The sequence below is a fragment of the Eumetopias jubatus genome, unplaced genomic scaffold (assembly GCF_037043125.1).
Source record: "Eumetopias jubatus isolate StellerSeaLion01/CBP00866 unplaced genomic scaffold, mEumJub1_p1.0 scaffold_1, whole genome shotgun sequence".
Classification (NCBI taxonomy): domain Eukaryota; kingdom Metazoa; phylum Chordata; class Mammalia; order Carnivora; family Otariidae; genus Eumetopias; species Eumetopias jubatus.
In genome coordinates, this window is record NW_028274807.1 from 66545302 (window position 1) to 66561732 (window position 16431).

Below are 16431 nucleotides of genomic sequence, written 5' to 3' on the forward strand. Positions count from 1 at the left end.
TAAAATGTGGAATAGCATATAGTAGTTAGAGAGATTAGATAGATAGATAGATAGATAAATAGATAGATAGATAAATGATAGATCAATCTATCATCAAATAACAGTTAAAGGAAATAAACTAGATTGATCTATCTGTGTGTCAACATGGAACAACTCAAAAACATGTTGAGAAGGAAAAAAGCATATATAGAGTATATATTTAGCATACAACTTAAGTAAATTTTTAAAAAACACACTAAGTACATGTATAAAATGGGCTAGAAGGATACCAAACTCACAGTGTAGTTTACCTCTGTGGAGGGCAAAGTTGGGGGGTGGGGGGTGGGAATGGGAGGCTGGTAATATTGTATTTCTTAAAAACAACTACCAAAAAAAAAGAAAAGGAAAGGAAAGAAAAAAGGGAAAGTAGGTAAGATAAAATGTTAAAAGTTTTAAATCTGGGTGATAGGAATATAGGTGCTTGTTCTTTTACTCTTTGTATTTTTCTACAGTTCTAGAAATGTAAAAGCAAGCAAACAAACAGTAAAATACAAATATCCAGCCAAGGTTCTCCAGACAGACACTTTTACTTTCTTTATACAGTCAAGTAAATTCTAAACAATCAGCCTTGACATTATTAATAAATATACCTTTAAAATATAAAATTTGGTATTAGAGGTTTAAAACGGTGGGAAACTCCGGTCGTGGCTCCAGATTTCATTCCTCAGATGCACCAGGATGGAATCACTGTCCAAGAGAATGCAGGGAAGTCTGACTCCCTGTGATGACGTAGTTGACTCGCTGGGCACACCCATTTGTTCATCCTCAGCCCTCATTCTCCCAAATTGCTACTGGCATACTCTGTTGAGGAAGCAGCATGGCTTACTTCAAGACATATTCATTTTCCCTGTGCCTTTTTGCTCTTTGTGAAAAAGAAAACCTTCTGGAGGCGGAGCTTGTTGAGCAACACCCTCTTAAAAACCAGAGTCTCCACGCTTCCTTGATCAGTTCAGTTCCAGCATCCTGCCTAGCAAAGAAGCAATTAGCCAAAATGATACCTGGAGGCTTAACTGAAGCCAAACCTGCCACTCCAGAAATCCAGGAGATTGCTAAGGAGGTGAGTTGGTGTATCTCATGAAAAGGATTGATACAAAATCTTGGTTCCTAGGTGGGCTGTGTTAAGTGTGTGGGTGAACATGAAAACCAGAAGAACATTGGGAAATGTGTGGTTTTGTTCAGGCTTCCTTACAACTAAAAACTTTTCAGTTGAAACCTCTAATAATCTGAACTATGAGGGTGGTCTTGAACAAGTAACACACCTTCTCTGAGCCTCAGTTTCCCCCTTTATAAAAGAATTTATATTGGGTCATCTTTATAGGCTTACAATGTATGATTCTAGGATTACTAATTCAGTTTCTGATGAAGATTCTAATCTTACCAAACAGAGCCAACATGTAATTAAAGTCTGAGGTTGTTAACAATTTGACAAACTAAACTTCATGCACTCTGTGTGGAAATTGTTTTAAATGGGTTAAATGAAGAACAATATTGCAAAGACAATCCACTTACAAACTTCCTGCCAATTTGACTAAATAGAAAAAATTTTAGTCTCTTTGTATATAGAAGATGATTAAACTATTAGGGAAGGGGAGTGACATTGTCTGTGGTGATTCTGAAACTGATTATGGTGAAAACAGAACTCAACGTTTATAGCAAGTTGATACATTTTTCTAAGTGTTGTTTGATTAGCTATCACCTATATGATAAAATTTTATTATACTGCATATTTTATGAAAGAAAATATATATAAATTACCATTTTAGGTTTGTAAATTGTTGCCCTATTTTCTTGTATCATTCCTTGTTTTTTTTCTCTCTGAGACTTCCTTCTATGACACTGGCAAACAAGACTGGCCTCTTGCGTAAGTGAAAGAGATAGGATTTCCATGTTAGGGCTCTGGAATGCTCTCTAGAGATGCGATGTCTGGAATTCTATCACTCATTCTTTGGGGATAAATGTTTCCTTTTCAAGAGTTCTTTTAAAAAATAGATACTTTGGAGCTTTTCTTTCTTGCAAAGGGTAATGTTAAGTCATTAATACCTTTATTTGAGGTCAGTATTCTCAAATTTCAATGTACAGGTCAGTATTCACAAACTTCAATGTATGCATACATTACCTAGGGGTCTTGTTAAAATGCAGATTCTGACTCAGTAGATATGGCCTGAGAGCCTGCCTTTCTAGCCAGCTCCCAGGTGATGCCCATGCTGCTGTCCATGACATCACTGGCCGGCAGATCTGGAGATACATAAATCCAAGAGGCCTATGGGAGATGGGCTTTCTAAAAGCAGAGCACTGGGGGCACCTGGGTGGTACAGTCAGTTGAGCCTCTGACTCTTGGTTTCAGCTCAGGTCATGATCTCAGGATTCTGAGATTGAGCCCTGCGTCAGCCTCCGCACTCAGCACAGAGTCTGCTTAAGACTCTCTCCTTCTCCCTCTGCCCCTCCCACTGCTCTCCCTCCCTAAAATAAATAGATAAATCTTGTTAAAAATTAAATAAAAAATAAAAGCAGAGCACTGAAAAAAAGTTCTCAATTCTGTTTGTGAGATGAAGCTCACACCTCTTGCTCTGTTGATATCAGAGCTGTAAGGACTACACAAGGTGATGTGCATAAGAGTGACTTGAAAACAAGAAAGAAATATGCATAGGTGAGGCATCACAGTTATTTGCTTCAAATTTTTGCCTGAAATTACCCATGATCCTGGAAAATCCCCCTGAGATTCTCCAGGAACCAGAGCTCTAAGGGAGATGGGGAATAACAAAGATTCTATACAGAGAGCGAGCAGAAAATTTTAATGATTTTTAAAAAGCCTATCTTGGTTAGCAAGAATAATTTTTTTTACTAAGAACCTATAAGAAGGCCTTGCATTGTTAAAAACAACCATCTGTGAACCACATCTTAAATTATGAAATTAATTTGAAAGTGTGTTTCTTGTTGCTCATCTCAGGCTCCAAACCTGTCAAGGAGGTAGAATGAGAGAGAGGGATTAACAATAGCTACATCACTCCAGAAAGGTGCATTGCAGTTGGTCTTCATAACCCCTGGTGCAGGGAAGGAAATCATCATGTCCATATCTCAGATGAGATTTCAAACTGAGATTCAAAGAAGTTAATATCTGCCTAGTTAAGAAGCTAGCCTATCTTCAGATTTTTGACCACCTGCCTTTTCCTCTATACAGTGGCAGGAACATGGAGAAGCATGTGGGTTGAGGGAAATACATGGTATGGCAAATTGCCTTCTCTGTGTGAGCAGCCAGCCTCAGATTTCAATCAGTTTGAGAAATGAATATCAATGAATCATTTCTTGACTATCTCTTAGGTGTCCAGCATTGTGTTAAATGTTATAGAAGATACATAAGGACTTTAAGACATGGCCCCTGCCTTCAAGGGGTTTAGAGTCCATTTAGAGAAGTCAAGATAACTGGAACATAATAAAACAATCTCCAATTAGGAACATTTTTTTTTATCATAGGTTTGGGACCAGGAAGGACATTAGAGTTTGCCCATCAAAGCTCCTAACTTTCAAGTGAATAATTACTGTGTAAGTAGTTCAGCTTCACAGGTATTAAGCTCCCAGTTATCATTTGGTTCCCCTCTCCCAGGAGAACCTTAGGGGACAATTCCCAATTAAGTATTAGAAGGCGAAAGAATGGTCAGTTTCAGAAGCACTTTCCCATCAATGATAAAATTTATCTCCCTACAAACAACCCCAAGAGGCAGGTATTACCAAAACCACCTGTAGGTGAAGAAATGTAATCAACACCTTCTCCAAGATTATAGAATTAGTTAGGTGCCCAGTCAGAGTCGGGTAAATGGGTAAGTGTTCGTAGTCATACACTTAGTATGATCTGAGGTGGTCCCAAGGAAGACCACCACTACCTGTCATTTACCTTGTAATTTTATCCCTTTGATTCTTTAATGTATTCTAATTTTTTTTTAATCACCTGCTAAAATGCAGGTCTTCTTAGAGGAGCTGAGGTTTATCAGCTTTCCTTGTCCTTAATAGAGAGCTTCTTAGTGAAATGCCAGCTGAAGGAAGAACTCCATTTGGGAAAGAAGGGAAGGCCATCTCATAGAGAGGGGAAAGCATCAAAGAAAAAATGAGAACTGCAGGTTCAAGGCATTTGAAATGAAAGAGGGAGAGAAGCCTGGGTGGCTCAGTAGGTTAAGTGTCTGCCTTCGGCTTGGGTCATGAGCCCAGAGTCCTGGGATCGAGTCCTACATCGGGCTCCCTGCTCAGCGGGAAGCCTGCTTCTCCCTCTGCCTCTGCCTACCACTCCCCTGCTTGTGCTCTCTCTCTCTCTCTCTCTCTGATAAATAAATACATAAATACGTAAATAAATAAATAAACTTTAAAAAAAATGAAAGAGGGATGTTGGATGAGGTCAGAAAGAGAAGAAAATCAAAGAGCTTGGGTTTGAGGAGATTTGAACATTTCTGAAGGCAGAAGAAAAGAGTGTCCCCATTCTGAAGATAACGGAGACTGAATGGTAGGTGTGTATCATGTATCACTAAAGGATGCAAATGGTACTTGGGTCCTGAGTACACATGAAAGAAATCCCTTTCCCCAGGAGTCTCTGTATTACTTGAGGGTCTCTGCTATCCTCTTCTATCCGCTTTCCTTTGTGAGAAGACAAGGTGTCATGAAGAAAAACAACCCTGGTTTCTTCATTCAGAAAACATTATGTACACAGTACTGTGTGAATTGCTATAGGGACAGAAGGGACACAAAGATGGTTCTTGCCTTTAGAGAAATTTACAAAATAGATAGGAGATACATTCAAGAAATAAAGAGCTATACTTGGCCTGAGAATTGGGATGGTAATTCCAGAGTATGTTTATGTGCAGGAAAGAACTGTCATTTCAATAATTATTTTCAGAAATGAGGGCTATTATTACGCATGCACAGGTAGATACACACAACACACACACATGCGCGTGCACACACACACACTCACACACACCCCTAAGTCAAACCTAATTGCTAAATGCCATTCCTGGAATCCACAGACCATAACACCATACAAACACCCCCTCTGCATACCATTATGGACACCACACCCCAGAGCTTAGCATGTCATAGCTGTCACTCACCCACACATTTGTGTTCTCCTCTCTGACCACAGCCTCCTCATCAATCACCTCTCCCACTGCCCCACACCCAGAGAACCTGCTCTTCAGCCACACCACAATCTTTCAGGCCCTCACCCTCCCATCTTCATCATCAGAACATGCCTAGGCCCACTTGAGTGCTCATCCAGACTGGACCCATGATGGGTGGCTTCATGCACACTTCCACCCCTGATTTCTGTGGACCTCATGAAATTCTGGCATTCCAATCCTCAATTAGAGATCCCTCCCATTGTCACCACTTCCTCTTCAGCTTCTGCTCCAGGTTCAGAGAACTTTGCTCAAGGAAGTTGCAGAACCACAGAAACAGTACCAGTCTATGAATGTGTGCCAGCAAACAACCACAACAGGACCCTAGGGCTGCCGAAACATTCTTTCAGTGACATCCTGTTGGCCCTTTTCTAGAAACCCCAGAGAGGTGGACCTTTGCCTTCTCTCTCCTTGGTTTCTCAATCCCTCCCGTCCCCATGGCCCCTCCAGCTGGTGTCTCAGTTCCTTCTCTTAAAAGATTGCGGTCATCTGGTACAAGAACACTCCCAATTTCCTTATCCCTTGCTGGATCTCATTTTTCCCTCCGGTCTAAGACTCTGCCCTTCCTCTCTTATGTGGGGTGCTATCATTTCTTGCATACCAGGTGCCTTGCCCCATACTTGCCCCTTCCCTCAAATATGTAGTCAGATGACAAATGTCTATGAGTCACTTCTCATCAGTCCTACTATACTTTCATGCCATACCCACACTCTCCTTCCTTACTCTGTAAAACATCCCAAAATATGGCCTACCTATGTTGCCACTATCACCTTTCTATCCATTCTTCTTTAAATTATACATAGTCCAATGTTTCTGCAGAATGATTATAGATAGGGAAAATGCCTTGGTGTTGGGTGCAGCGTGGCTCAAATCCTCAGATCCCAGAGAACTAATAACAACTCACCTAGATTCATGCTCTGCAACAATAAAAATATCTTGAACAGCTCTAGGGTAATTGTATTTTACCAGCTGCTCCTCCCTGAAAGCATCCTTCCCCTGCCTGGGGCCCAAGTAACAAACCCTTACAGTTTCTTCCAGCATCTCAGCCACCACCATGCATGGAAGGCTGGGGAAGGTGAACACCAACTGTGTTCAGCTCAAGGTCTGTCTATGTACCACCAGGTCCCAGACCACCACTCCCAGCTGGCCTCCACCCTCCCAGCACCCATCCCTGGGCGGTCTTTCAGCACCAAGCTGCCTTCTGAAAATTAAGGTTTCACTGACCAGTTCCTTCCTATTCTGCCCCCTTTCCTGCTTCTCCGCTTAGACCTCATCACTCCAGGTTCATAACATCCAACATTAGAAGAATACCAGTCTGTTCTACTGGCAAGAGAGAGCAATGCTACAGGTTATAAGTACAGTGAACCTGAAATCATGGCACACAGTCTGACAGGCGCCAGTGCACCCACCAAAACAAACCAGGACATTGGAAATCTGCTCTCTTGTGGAAAATTCTGGACTTGTAGATTTCACAGATGCAGTGGAAAGGTTACAGATTTTGATCTATTTTTTAGGGCAAATAGAAATAAAATGTTCTGATGTGTGGTAAAACAAACAAACAAACAAAAAACACGACCAAAAACTGGAGACCAGAAGGAATACAGATCACTGCAACAGATAAATCAGATATTTAAACTATCAGGCAAGGGATTGAAAACCTTAAATAACTGTAATTAATAATTTTTCAGCATTAAGTAGTCATGTTTTCCTCAGGTCCCCCATTTGTAAAATGAGGTTTAAACAGATAATTTTGGGTTTAGAGATTAACCCTTTCCAACTCAGCTCCTAAATTGACTGGTACCCAGCGTTGGCTCAGAAAGGTTAGACAGGGGAGGTGATAGGACATAACTCCTCTCCTTACTTGACTTCTCTCTGCACTCCTGTCTACCTTTTTCCCCCTCTTTCCTGCACCCCACCTCTTCCCATTTCTGTTTTTGTTTTTGTTTTTTTTTGTTTGTTTGTTTTCCCCTTATGATTTGTCTTCTTCCTTTCTCCACTTTGGAGCTTCATTTTCCATCTCAAGAAAGCAATAGCACATTCTTCCCATCTATTCTGAAAGTCACAGGAGAAATAGGTGCTGGTCCATGAGGTGTTGTACCCTCAAAAGTGGTCTGAGAACTCAGAGTTGCAAAATGTTTACATCTTTGAAAACCAGTTCTGGTACTCAAACCAAGGGGCCAATAGAAAAGGATTCAATACGCCTGCGCACTGATGGGAAGGACTGAATGGCCGTGGGAGAACCTAGATGCGTGGGATGCCTGCATGAAACACGTAAAATGCTTTAGTGAAGGGAAGGGAGGCAACTTCCCAATAAACAAGGCGTATCGAACATACACATCTATTATCTTTTCCCTCTAAATGATAGGAAAAGATTAGGAGGGAAAGGCACAAAACCACACATAGAAGGACAACAGGAGATAGGCAAACACCACCTCAGAAATACTGACCAAACCTTGGAAAATGGAAAACAGATAAACAATGGAAAATGACTGGGCCACTTAGATGGAGCCCAACCATAGAGGGGAGTGATGAGCCAGCAGCAAGCGGATTCACGGTGCAGAATTCCAAAATGGCTCAAGCACTAGCAATGCCAGAAACGTAGGAAGATGAGAGTGAGGCATGGGGCTAATGCCAGGAGAACTGATAGTGGATCTGTTTGAGGAGCAGTTTGGCCACCCCCAGATCTTTCCCCTTCACTATCTTCCAAGCTAGCAGAATTCTGGAGATTTACTCTTAACAGAAAGTGAGTCAGAGAGAACACAGTGGAAACTAGAAATATCAGGCTCAGCTGAGGGCAGGAATGAAGGACCGATATCGAAAACTGGTAGATCCAGTAAAAGTTCACATATTGAATTTGAGACTCTCCATTCCCTTGTCAGGTCGGGTTCAGGCATGCTGGCACCAAAGCTTAGAATCTCTCTGTAGTAGACAGAATGGTGGCCAATATCCTCATCCCTGAATCCTGTAAATGTGCTATCTTAGATGGCAAAGGAAATTGCACATGTGATTAAATCAAGGATCTTGAGATATACTATACTATTTTTGCAACATTGAGTCTGAAATTACTTCAAAATAAAAAAATTTAAGTGAAATAGTAATTATTGCTCTATTTTTATTAATCAGACATATATATCAGAGTTTTACTAGTGAAAACATTACCATATTGTCATATTACCACACTGAGTTGATGCAAATTCAGCCTAAAGCAACAAAATTTAACGTTTTAGTTAGCCCATGTAATCTTATTAAAGGTAGATCTTTTCTTTTCCTTGAAATACTGAAAATAGCTCTCATTATCATGTTTGAGCATCTTTAGAAGCACAAGGTTCCCAGACTTGTAAATCACATAAACGGAGTCCATTATAGCTTTAATAATGTTATTTCCTCTTTTCTCTTCTTAAGGTTAAACCTCAGCTTGAAGAAAAAACAAATGAGAGTTACCAAGAGTTTGAAGCCGTAGAGTATAAAACTCAAGTGGTTGCTGGAATAAATTACTACATTAAGGTTAGAGTTCAACATCCTTGTTGGGTTCACCTTGGCACTAAGAGATACTGCATTTCCCACTTTATGTGATGTTCCCTGCACCCTTACCATATATTTTGTCCCTTCCGGTTGTCCTAAATGAAGATGCTTCCCTAGCATGAAATTTCCCAAGTGGTAGAGTCTCAAATTTGGCAGATGATGATATACTTATATCATCTGTTTCCTGTGAATTTAGAAAGGTTTCCTATATTGACTCCTTCCAAATTACAATTACAATTTACAAATTACAATTTTCAGAAATTGTATAGAAAGAGATTTCCTAATGGTTCCAAGCATGCTCAGTTTGTGGCCATGGCGCTTTTTGTGTGAAGTGAGAGAATATCTCAATTGCCTGAAGGCTTGGAGCTGGACCAGATGCTATCTTGAAGCTTATTCCACTCAAAGCTTTGTGATTCTATGTGTCTAAATTAAATGGATTTTAGAAATGACTTAAAGTAGTTTAAGGTGGGAAAATAATTGAAGCTACTTTTGCCCTTTACACAGCATTTTGATTAATAAAATTTAAATAATTTTTGCAATTCAAGTAAGTAGATTCAATTTGTGACACTATAGGTGTAGTTTAAAACAGTGGAGCATTTAAAATAATTTTAATTTTATAGCTATATCAATGAATTAAATGATGCACTATCCAGTTCTGATTGAAGAAAATGTTTGCAAAGTTGAGACAGAACCAATTCAACAAATCAACCATAGATATTTGAGAACCATCTTCATCCTTTTGTATTGAGATGGTAATTCTGATTTAATAAATAATAATAACAGACATTCAAATATATGTACTTGGATCTTTACAAAACCATTTGACCAAGGCATAGTCTGGCTTCTTTCTCTTTAACAATTAACTACTTAAGATATAAAATGTTTAAAAAATGTTTTCAGCAAAAAAATAAAATAACAGGTCCTAACCAGCTCAGCATAGGAAAATTACAACACTGGGTCATGTAAATGAATCAGCCCAGTCCTATCAAATTTGAGCTCCTAGTATATGCCAGGTCCTGAGGTGGCCCACATGAATGAGACGCCACCTCATCCTCAGAAAGCAATGACATTGTTTCTTCCTTTCTCAATCTACTTTCTTCACAGCTGAAAAATAACTTTTTTCCAGTTAAAAATGATTTTGTTCAAAGACAAGAAACATTCCATCAAAACTGGGATCATTGTTTTAATAATTTACAATTAGTCCAAGTTCATAAATTTCATATATTAACCAGCCCATGTATTTCTTAAAAAGCTCATCAGAAAACTTGAAAATTTCATCCCTTAAGACCACCTGCCTGGTCAAATTTCTCCTACGGGATTACAACTCCTAACCCCAATTCCCTCATTACTTCCTGGCTGTCTAGTTGTTGATCTCTGCTCTGAACTGCTCTCTACATTTAAGGTCTTTCTGTTGATGTGACCTTCTGTGTTCTTTTTCAAGGATCTATCAAAAGCCAGGTGGTGGAATAGATGGGGTGCAGGCTTTGGTGTCAGACAGTTCTGGGTTTGAACCCTTGTTCAACTTGTTCCATTAGTCAGTGCCTGTGTGATCACAGCCCCTCATCCTCTCTGAGCCTCAGTGTCTTTATCTGCACAATGCAGATAAAAACCTACTTTGCCAGGTGTTGTGTGAGTAAATGAGCTAGAAATTCACTAAGCACTTACAATGTGCCAGGCTCTGTTCTAAGAGCTGAGCGTGTGTTTTCTCTTTTAATCCTCTCAACAAATCTATGAGATAAGTATGATCATTTCCCTCGTGTGACTGATGAGAAAATGGAGGCCCAGGGAGATGGAGTAACTAACAAAGGTCATTCAGTTATAGGAGCAGAGCCAGGGTTTGAACCCAGGTGGTCTGATGCTTAACTACTGGCTGTGCTGCTTCTAATAATATATGCAAAGGCTGACGTCCTGTTCCAAACACAGAATAAATGCTTTTAAAAGGTTAAACTGTAGGCAAATCTGGGTGGCTCAGCTGGTTGAGCATCCAACTCTTGATCTCAGCTCAGGTCTTGATCTTAGGGTTGTGAGTTCAGGCCCCACACTGGGTTCCATGCTGGGTGTGGAACCTACATGAAAAAAAATAATAGTTATACTGTAGAGTGAAAAGAACATAAATGTTGGAGTCTAGATTTAGGTTTTGACTCTGTCACTTATTAGCTAAGAAATTTATGGAAAATTACTTAATCTCTCCTAATCTGCTTCTGCACCTATAAAACTGCCATTGTTCTACCTTTGTTCAGGCCTATAGTAAGAAGTACATAAAATATTCTATATCATAGCCTCTGAATCATAGTAAACATTTGATAAATGGTATTTGTTAATTAGGAAGGGACATCAGAACATAAAAAATATTATTCTAAGACAAAACTTTTATTGTCCTAACCAAAAACAAAAGTAGAAATTCTTTTTTTTTTTTTTTTTAAAGATTTTATTTATTTATTCATGAGAGAAGAGAGAGAGAGAGAGAGAGAGGCAGAGGGAGAAGCAGGCTCCCAAGGAGCAGGGAGCCTGATGCGGGACTCGATCCCAGGACCCTGGGATCATGACCTGAGCCGAAGGCAGACGCTTAACCATCTGAGCCACCCAGGCGCCCAAAAGTAGAAATTCTCACCATGATATTCTAGGTCCCAGATTCATGCTCAAACTACCATTTCAATTTTCATACCAATGACATCCCAGCAAGATCCCTTTACTTTAAAGAGACCCTAGACTGTCCATCCCCTGGTGTCTGCTCAGTCCTATCAGTGGGCATTTATAATGTAGGTTCTAATATAGATATGGGAACCACACCTCCCAAATTTTCTAGGATAATTCTGATTTTCTCCTCCCTTCTCAAACCATGTGGCAAATAAAGTATCCCAATTTGGAAGTCAAAAAACAGAATCAATAAAGAGACTGTCACTTGTTTTCTTGCTTTGTGCATCTTTGAAAATGAAATGTACTTTCATTTGTGCCCAAGCAGTAGAGAAATTATAAAATAAAATAAAATAAAATAAAATAAAATGAAGGGCTTATGCCTCTTGCCATGCCTTTAGCCTGCCCTTTCTCATAAAATAACGTGGTAGACTTATGAAAATCAAGGGTCTAAGAATGCTGATCTAGAAATACTGTTCCTGAAAAGCTTATTTCGGCGAGTCTTTAAGTCTGTAGATCTTTCACTTGACATAGATCCATCTGAATGAATTTCCTTTTCCTTTTTTTTCTTTTTTTATCTTTTAGGTGCGAGTAGGTGATAATAGTTATATTCACATGAAAGTATTCAAAGGCCTTCCTCAACAAAATCCAACTTTGACACTTACTGGTTACCAGACTGACAAAAGCAAGGACGATGAGATCACAGGCTTTTAGCAGCATGTTCCAAAAGTGGTCTGATATTTTCCACTGGCTACTGACTAATGTTCCCTGCTAATAAATGTAACTATCAATAAACAAGCATTCCTTTTCAAATAAATTTATTTCTTCAACTATTTCTCTTTTATTGAATTAAATAGTATTTACCTTTTCTTTCTCAAAGTCAATGTTATTGCTTTAGAGTAAAAATTCCATACAAATTGATGTCAATTGAAAATCTTATAGAAATTAGGCCCAATGCAACTTGCTAAAGGATAAGACCACCACCACCACCACCACCATTCCCACCATAGGCAGGCTAGATCATGGGCTATCAGTGCCCTGTGGTTGCAGAGAATCCAATATTCCATCCCTAGCCTGACATTTTAAAATTAAATCAGGTATTTTACAAAGTATATTTATATTTTGAAATAATCTCAAACTTACAGACAAGTTGCAAAAAAACTTTTTTCCCAGACATTTGAGAGTAAGTTACCTACAGTGATGCCCCATCACCAACAAATACTTTAGTGTACATTTCCTACAAACAAGTATTTTCTCCTGAATAACTGAAATACAATCATCAAAATCAGGAAGTTAACACTGATACATTTACTAACATTTAATCCCCAGACAACATTCAGCTTCCCCAAAATGTCTTTTATTGCTAAAAGCTCCAGTCCAAAACCAAGTGTTCCATTAATTGCCATTTTTCTCTTTTCTAACACTCTATTAAGATATAATTTATATACCATACAATTCACCCAATTATACAATTATACAATTCAATAGTTTTTAGTACATTTAAAAATGTGTGCAACTGCCACAACCAATTTTAGAACATTTTCATCACCTCAAAAAGAAACCCCATACCATTTAGCTATCATCCCCCATCCTCCTCCACATCTTCACCCCTAAGAAATCACTAATTTACTTACTTTCTGTCTCTAAAGATTTCCCTATTCTAGATATTCCATATGTATGAAATCACATATGGTTTTTGCAACTGGCTTCTTCCCCTTAGCATAATGTTTTGGAGATTCATCTATGTTGTAGCATGTGCTGATATTTTATTCCATTTTATGGTCAAATAATATTCAATTTTATGCATTTACTACATTTTGTTCATCCACTTATCAGTTGATGGATATTTGGGTTGCTTTCAGCTTTTGACTATTATGGACAATGTATAAACATTTGCACACATTTTATTTTATTTTATTTTTTTGCCCATACATATGTTTTCATTTCTCTTGGGTAGATACCTAAGAGTGAAATTGCTGTTTCATATGGCAACTCTATATGTTTAATTGTTCAAGGAACTTACAGACTGTTTTCCAAAGTAGCTGCACCATTTTACATTCCCACCAGCAGTGTAGGAGTGTTTGGATATCTCCACATCCTGAACACTTATTTTCTGCTTTTTTGAGTCTAGCCATTGTAGTGGGCATGAAGTGGTATTGTGTTATGGCTTTGATTTGCATTTTCCTGATGACAAATGATATCAAGCATCCTTCATGATCTTAATATCCATTTGCATATCTTCCTTGGAGAAATCTCTATTCAGATCCTTTGCCCATTTTTAAATCAGGCTATTTGTCTTTATTATTGAGTTGTAAGATTTCTTTGCATATTCTGGATAAAAGTCCCTTATCACATATATGATTTGTAAATATTTTCTCCCCTACTGTGGTTCTTTTTACTTTTTGATGCTGTCCTTTGAAGTGTCAAAGTTTTTAATTTTAATGAAATCCAAATCATCTGTTTGTTTGTTTTTTTAAAGTTGTTGTGTTTTTGGTGTCAGATCTAAGGATCCTTTACCAAATCCAAGCACATAATGATTTACTCCTATGTTTTCTTCTAAGAGTTGTGTAGTTTTAATATTTACCTTTAGGTGTTTGATCCCTTTTGAATTAGGTTTCTATTATTGGGTTAATTTTTATAAATAGTATGTGGTAAGGATCCAACCTGATTATTTTGTAAGTGGCTATCTAATTGTTCCACCACATTTGTTGAGAAGTCTATTCATTTCCACATTGAATGGTCTTGGCATCCTTGTTGAAACATCACAGTCACATAAATTCATTTCTGGATGCTCATTTCTATTCCATTAATCTACATGTCTTTTTTAAATTTTATTTATTTATTTGAGAGAGAGAGAAAGAGCAAACATGAGCAGGGGGTAGGGGCAGAGGGAGAGGAAGAAGCAGACTCCCCGCTGAGCTTGGAGCCTGATGTGGGGCTCAATCCCAGGACCCTAGGATCATGACCTAAGCCTAAGGCAGACATTTAACTGACTGAGCCACCCAGGTGCCCTGTACCACACTTTTCTTGATTACTGTTGCTTTGCAGTTAAGTTTTGAAATCAACAAGTATGAATCCTCCAACTTTGTTCTTTTTCAAGAATGTTTTGGTTCTTCTGGCCCTTTGAAATTCTATATGAATTTTAGAATCAGCTTATAAATGTCTACAAAGAAGTCAGTTGGGACTCTGATAGGGATTATGTTGAATCTGTAGGTCAATTTGGGAAGTAATGCCATTTTAACAATATTAAACCTTCCAATCCATGAACATGGGATGTTTCCTCAAATATTTATATTTTCTGTAATTTCTTTTGAAAGTGTTCCATAGTTTTCAGAGTATAGGTTTTGCACTTATTTGTTAAACTTATTTCTAAGTATTTTATTCTTATGTATGCTATTGTAAATAAAATTGTTTTCTTAATTTCATTTTGGCTTGTTAATTGCATGTGTATAGAAATGTAATCAATTTTTGTATATTGGTCTTGTATTCTTCAATCTCCCTGAACTTGTTTATTGGTAATTTGTTTCTCGGGATTTTCCTATACAACAAGGTCATGCCATCTGCAGAGAGACAGTTTTACTTCTTCCTGTCTAGTCTGAATATCTTTCATCCTTAATTATGTCTAGAACCTCTGGTACAAAGTTAAAAAGAAGTGGTGAGAGTGTATATTATTGTCTTGTTCCTGATCTTAGGGGGAAAGGTTCCAGTCATTTACTATTTAGTATGATGTTAGCTGTGGGGTTTTTGTAGATGCCCTTTATCAAGTTGATGACATTTTCTTTTAGTTTTTTAAAATTATGAAAGGCTATTTATTGGATTTTGTCAAATGCCTTTTTTTCTGCATCTTTTAAGATGTTCATGTGGTTTTGCTTTTTATTTTTTCACTATAGTGTTTTACCTTAATTGATTTTTGAATGTTAAACATCTTCACATTCCTACAATGGATCCCATTTGGTCATGGTATATAATTATTTTTTTATGTGCTAGATTTGGTTTGCTAGCATTTTGTTGAGGATTTTTGCATCCATATTCATGAGAGATATTGATCTGTAGTTTTCTTGTGATGTCTTTGTTTGGTTTTGGTATCTATGTAATACCGGTCTCATTGAATAAGTTGGAAAGTTTTCCTCTCCTACTTTTTGGAAGAATTTGTGTAGAATTGGTATTTACTCTTCTTTAAATGTTTGGTAGAATTCAGCAGTGGAGCTATCTGGGCCTGGGCTTTTCTTTATGGGAAGTTTTTGATTACTAATTTAATCTCTTCACTTGTTAGAGGTCTATTTAGATTGACTCTTCTTGAATTGGTTTTAGTATTGTCTTCCTAAAAATGTATTCATTTAATCTGTATTATCTAATTTATTGGCATATAACTGTTCATAGTATTCCTTCTTTGGACCTACCTAATGGATTTTGGACTGAATTGTTAGGAAGGAGAGGTAAGGAAGAGAAGGAAAGGGAAGGAGAAAGGAGAGAAGAAGAGAAAGCAAAAGAGGAAATTTGTTTTAAAGATGCCCTAAATGAGCATCTGCCTTCGGCTCGGGTCATGGTCCCAGAGTTCTGGGATCGAGCCCTGCATCGGGCTCCCTGCTCTGCGGGAAGCCTCCTTCTCCCTCTCCCTCTGCCTCTCCCCCTACATGTGCTCTCTCTCTCTGTATCTCTGTGTCTCAAATGAATAAATAAAATCTTTAAAAAAAAAATGCCCTAAATAATGTCTTCCTCTGTGTTCGCACTCTGTTCATCATCCTTTTAGTGCCACTTGTCAATCCCCCTGTCCCCAAATAATAATAGTATATACTAAGTGCTTATTATATACCAGGTAGTGTTCTAAAGACTTTACACATATAACTCATTTAATTCCCATAACAACCTCAAGAAATAAATATTGTTATTATCCCCTCTTTACAGAAGACTGAGTGTAGAGAGGTTAAGTTACTGCCCAGGACCTCATGGCTAGTTAATAAAGTGAAGATATAATCCCAGGCTATTTGCCTCCAGGACCAATGCTCTTAATTCCTACACTCTATTAACACAAGCTCAGAATTTATTTGCTCAGCTATTCTGACCCCTGTAGGAGTCA

At 38.2% G+C, this 16431-nt stretch overlaps 2 protein-coding genes across 2 annotated transcripts in view; one reads left to right on the forward strand and one right to left on the reverse strand.

Annotated features, from left to right (window-relative positions):
* Nucleotides 1-1027: 1027 nt before the first annotated feature.
* Nucleotides 1028-12184, forward strand: CSTA (cystatin A). Its single transcript, XM_028110711.2, has 3 exons — nucleotides 1028-1096; nucleotides 8601-8702; nucleotides 11940-12184. Exons 1-3 carry the CDS (start codon nucleotides 1031-1033, stop codon nucleotides 12066-12068), a joined length of 297 nt encoding a protein of 98 aa, XP_027966512.2. The 5' UTR covers nucleotides 1028-1030; the 3' UTR covers nucleotides 12069-12184.
* The window catches only part of MIX23 (mitochondrial matrix import factor 23), a 38399-nt gene continuing 31920 nt past the window's right edge, over nucleotides 9953-16431 (reverse strand). The window contains exon 6 of the transcript XR_015769396.1: nucleotides 9953-10786. The gene's annotated coding sequence lies outside the window, so the exon portion shown is untranslated. The remainder of the gene's footprint in view (nucleotides 10787-16431) is intronic.

Bases quoted from the DNA above. Each gene is read 5' to 3' on its own strand.
- CSTA (XM_028110711.2), top strand. From the start codon at position 1,031: ATGATACCTGGAGGCTTAACTGAAGCCAAACCTGCCACTCCAGAAATC. The intron at 1,097-8,600 runs GTGAGTTGGTGT...TCTCTTCTTAAG, and splicing joins TCCAGGAGATTGCTAAGGAG to GTTAAACCTCAGCTTGAAGA. The intron at 8,703-11,939 runs GTTAGAGTTCAA...TTTATCTTTTAG, and splicing joins GAATAAATTACTACATTAAG to GTGCGAGTAGGTGATAATAG.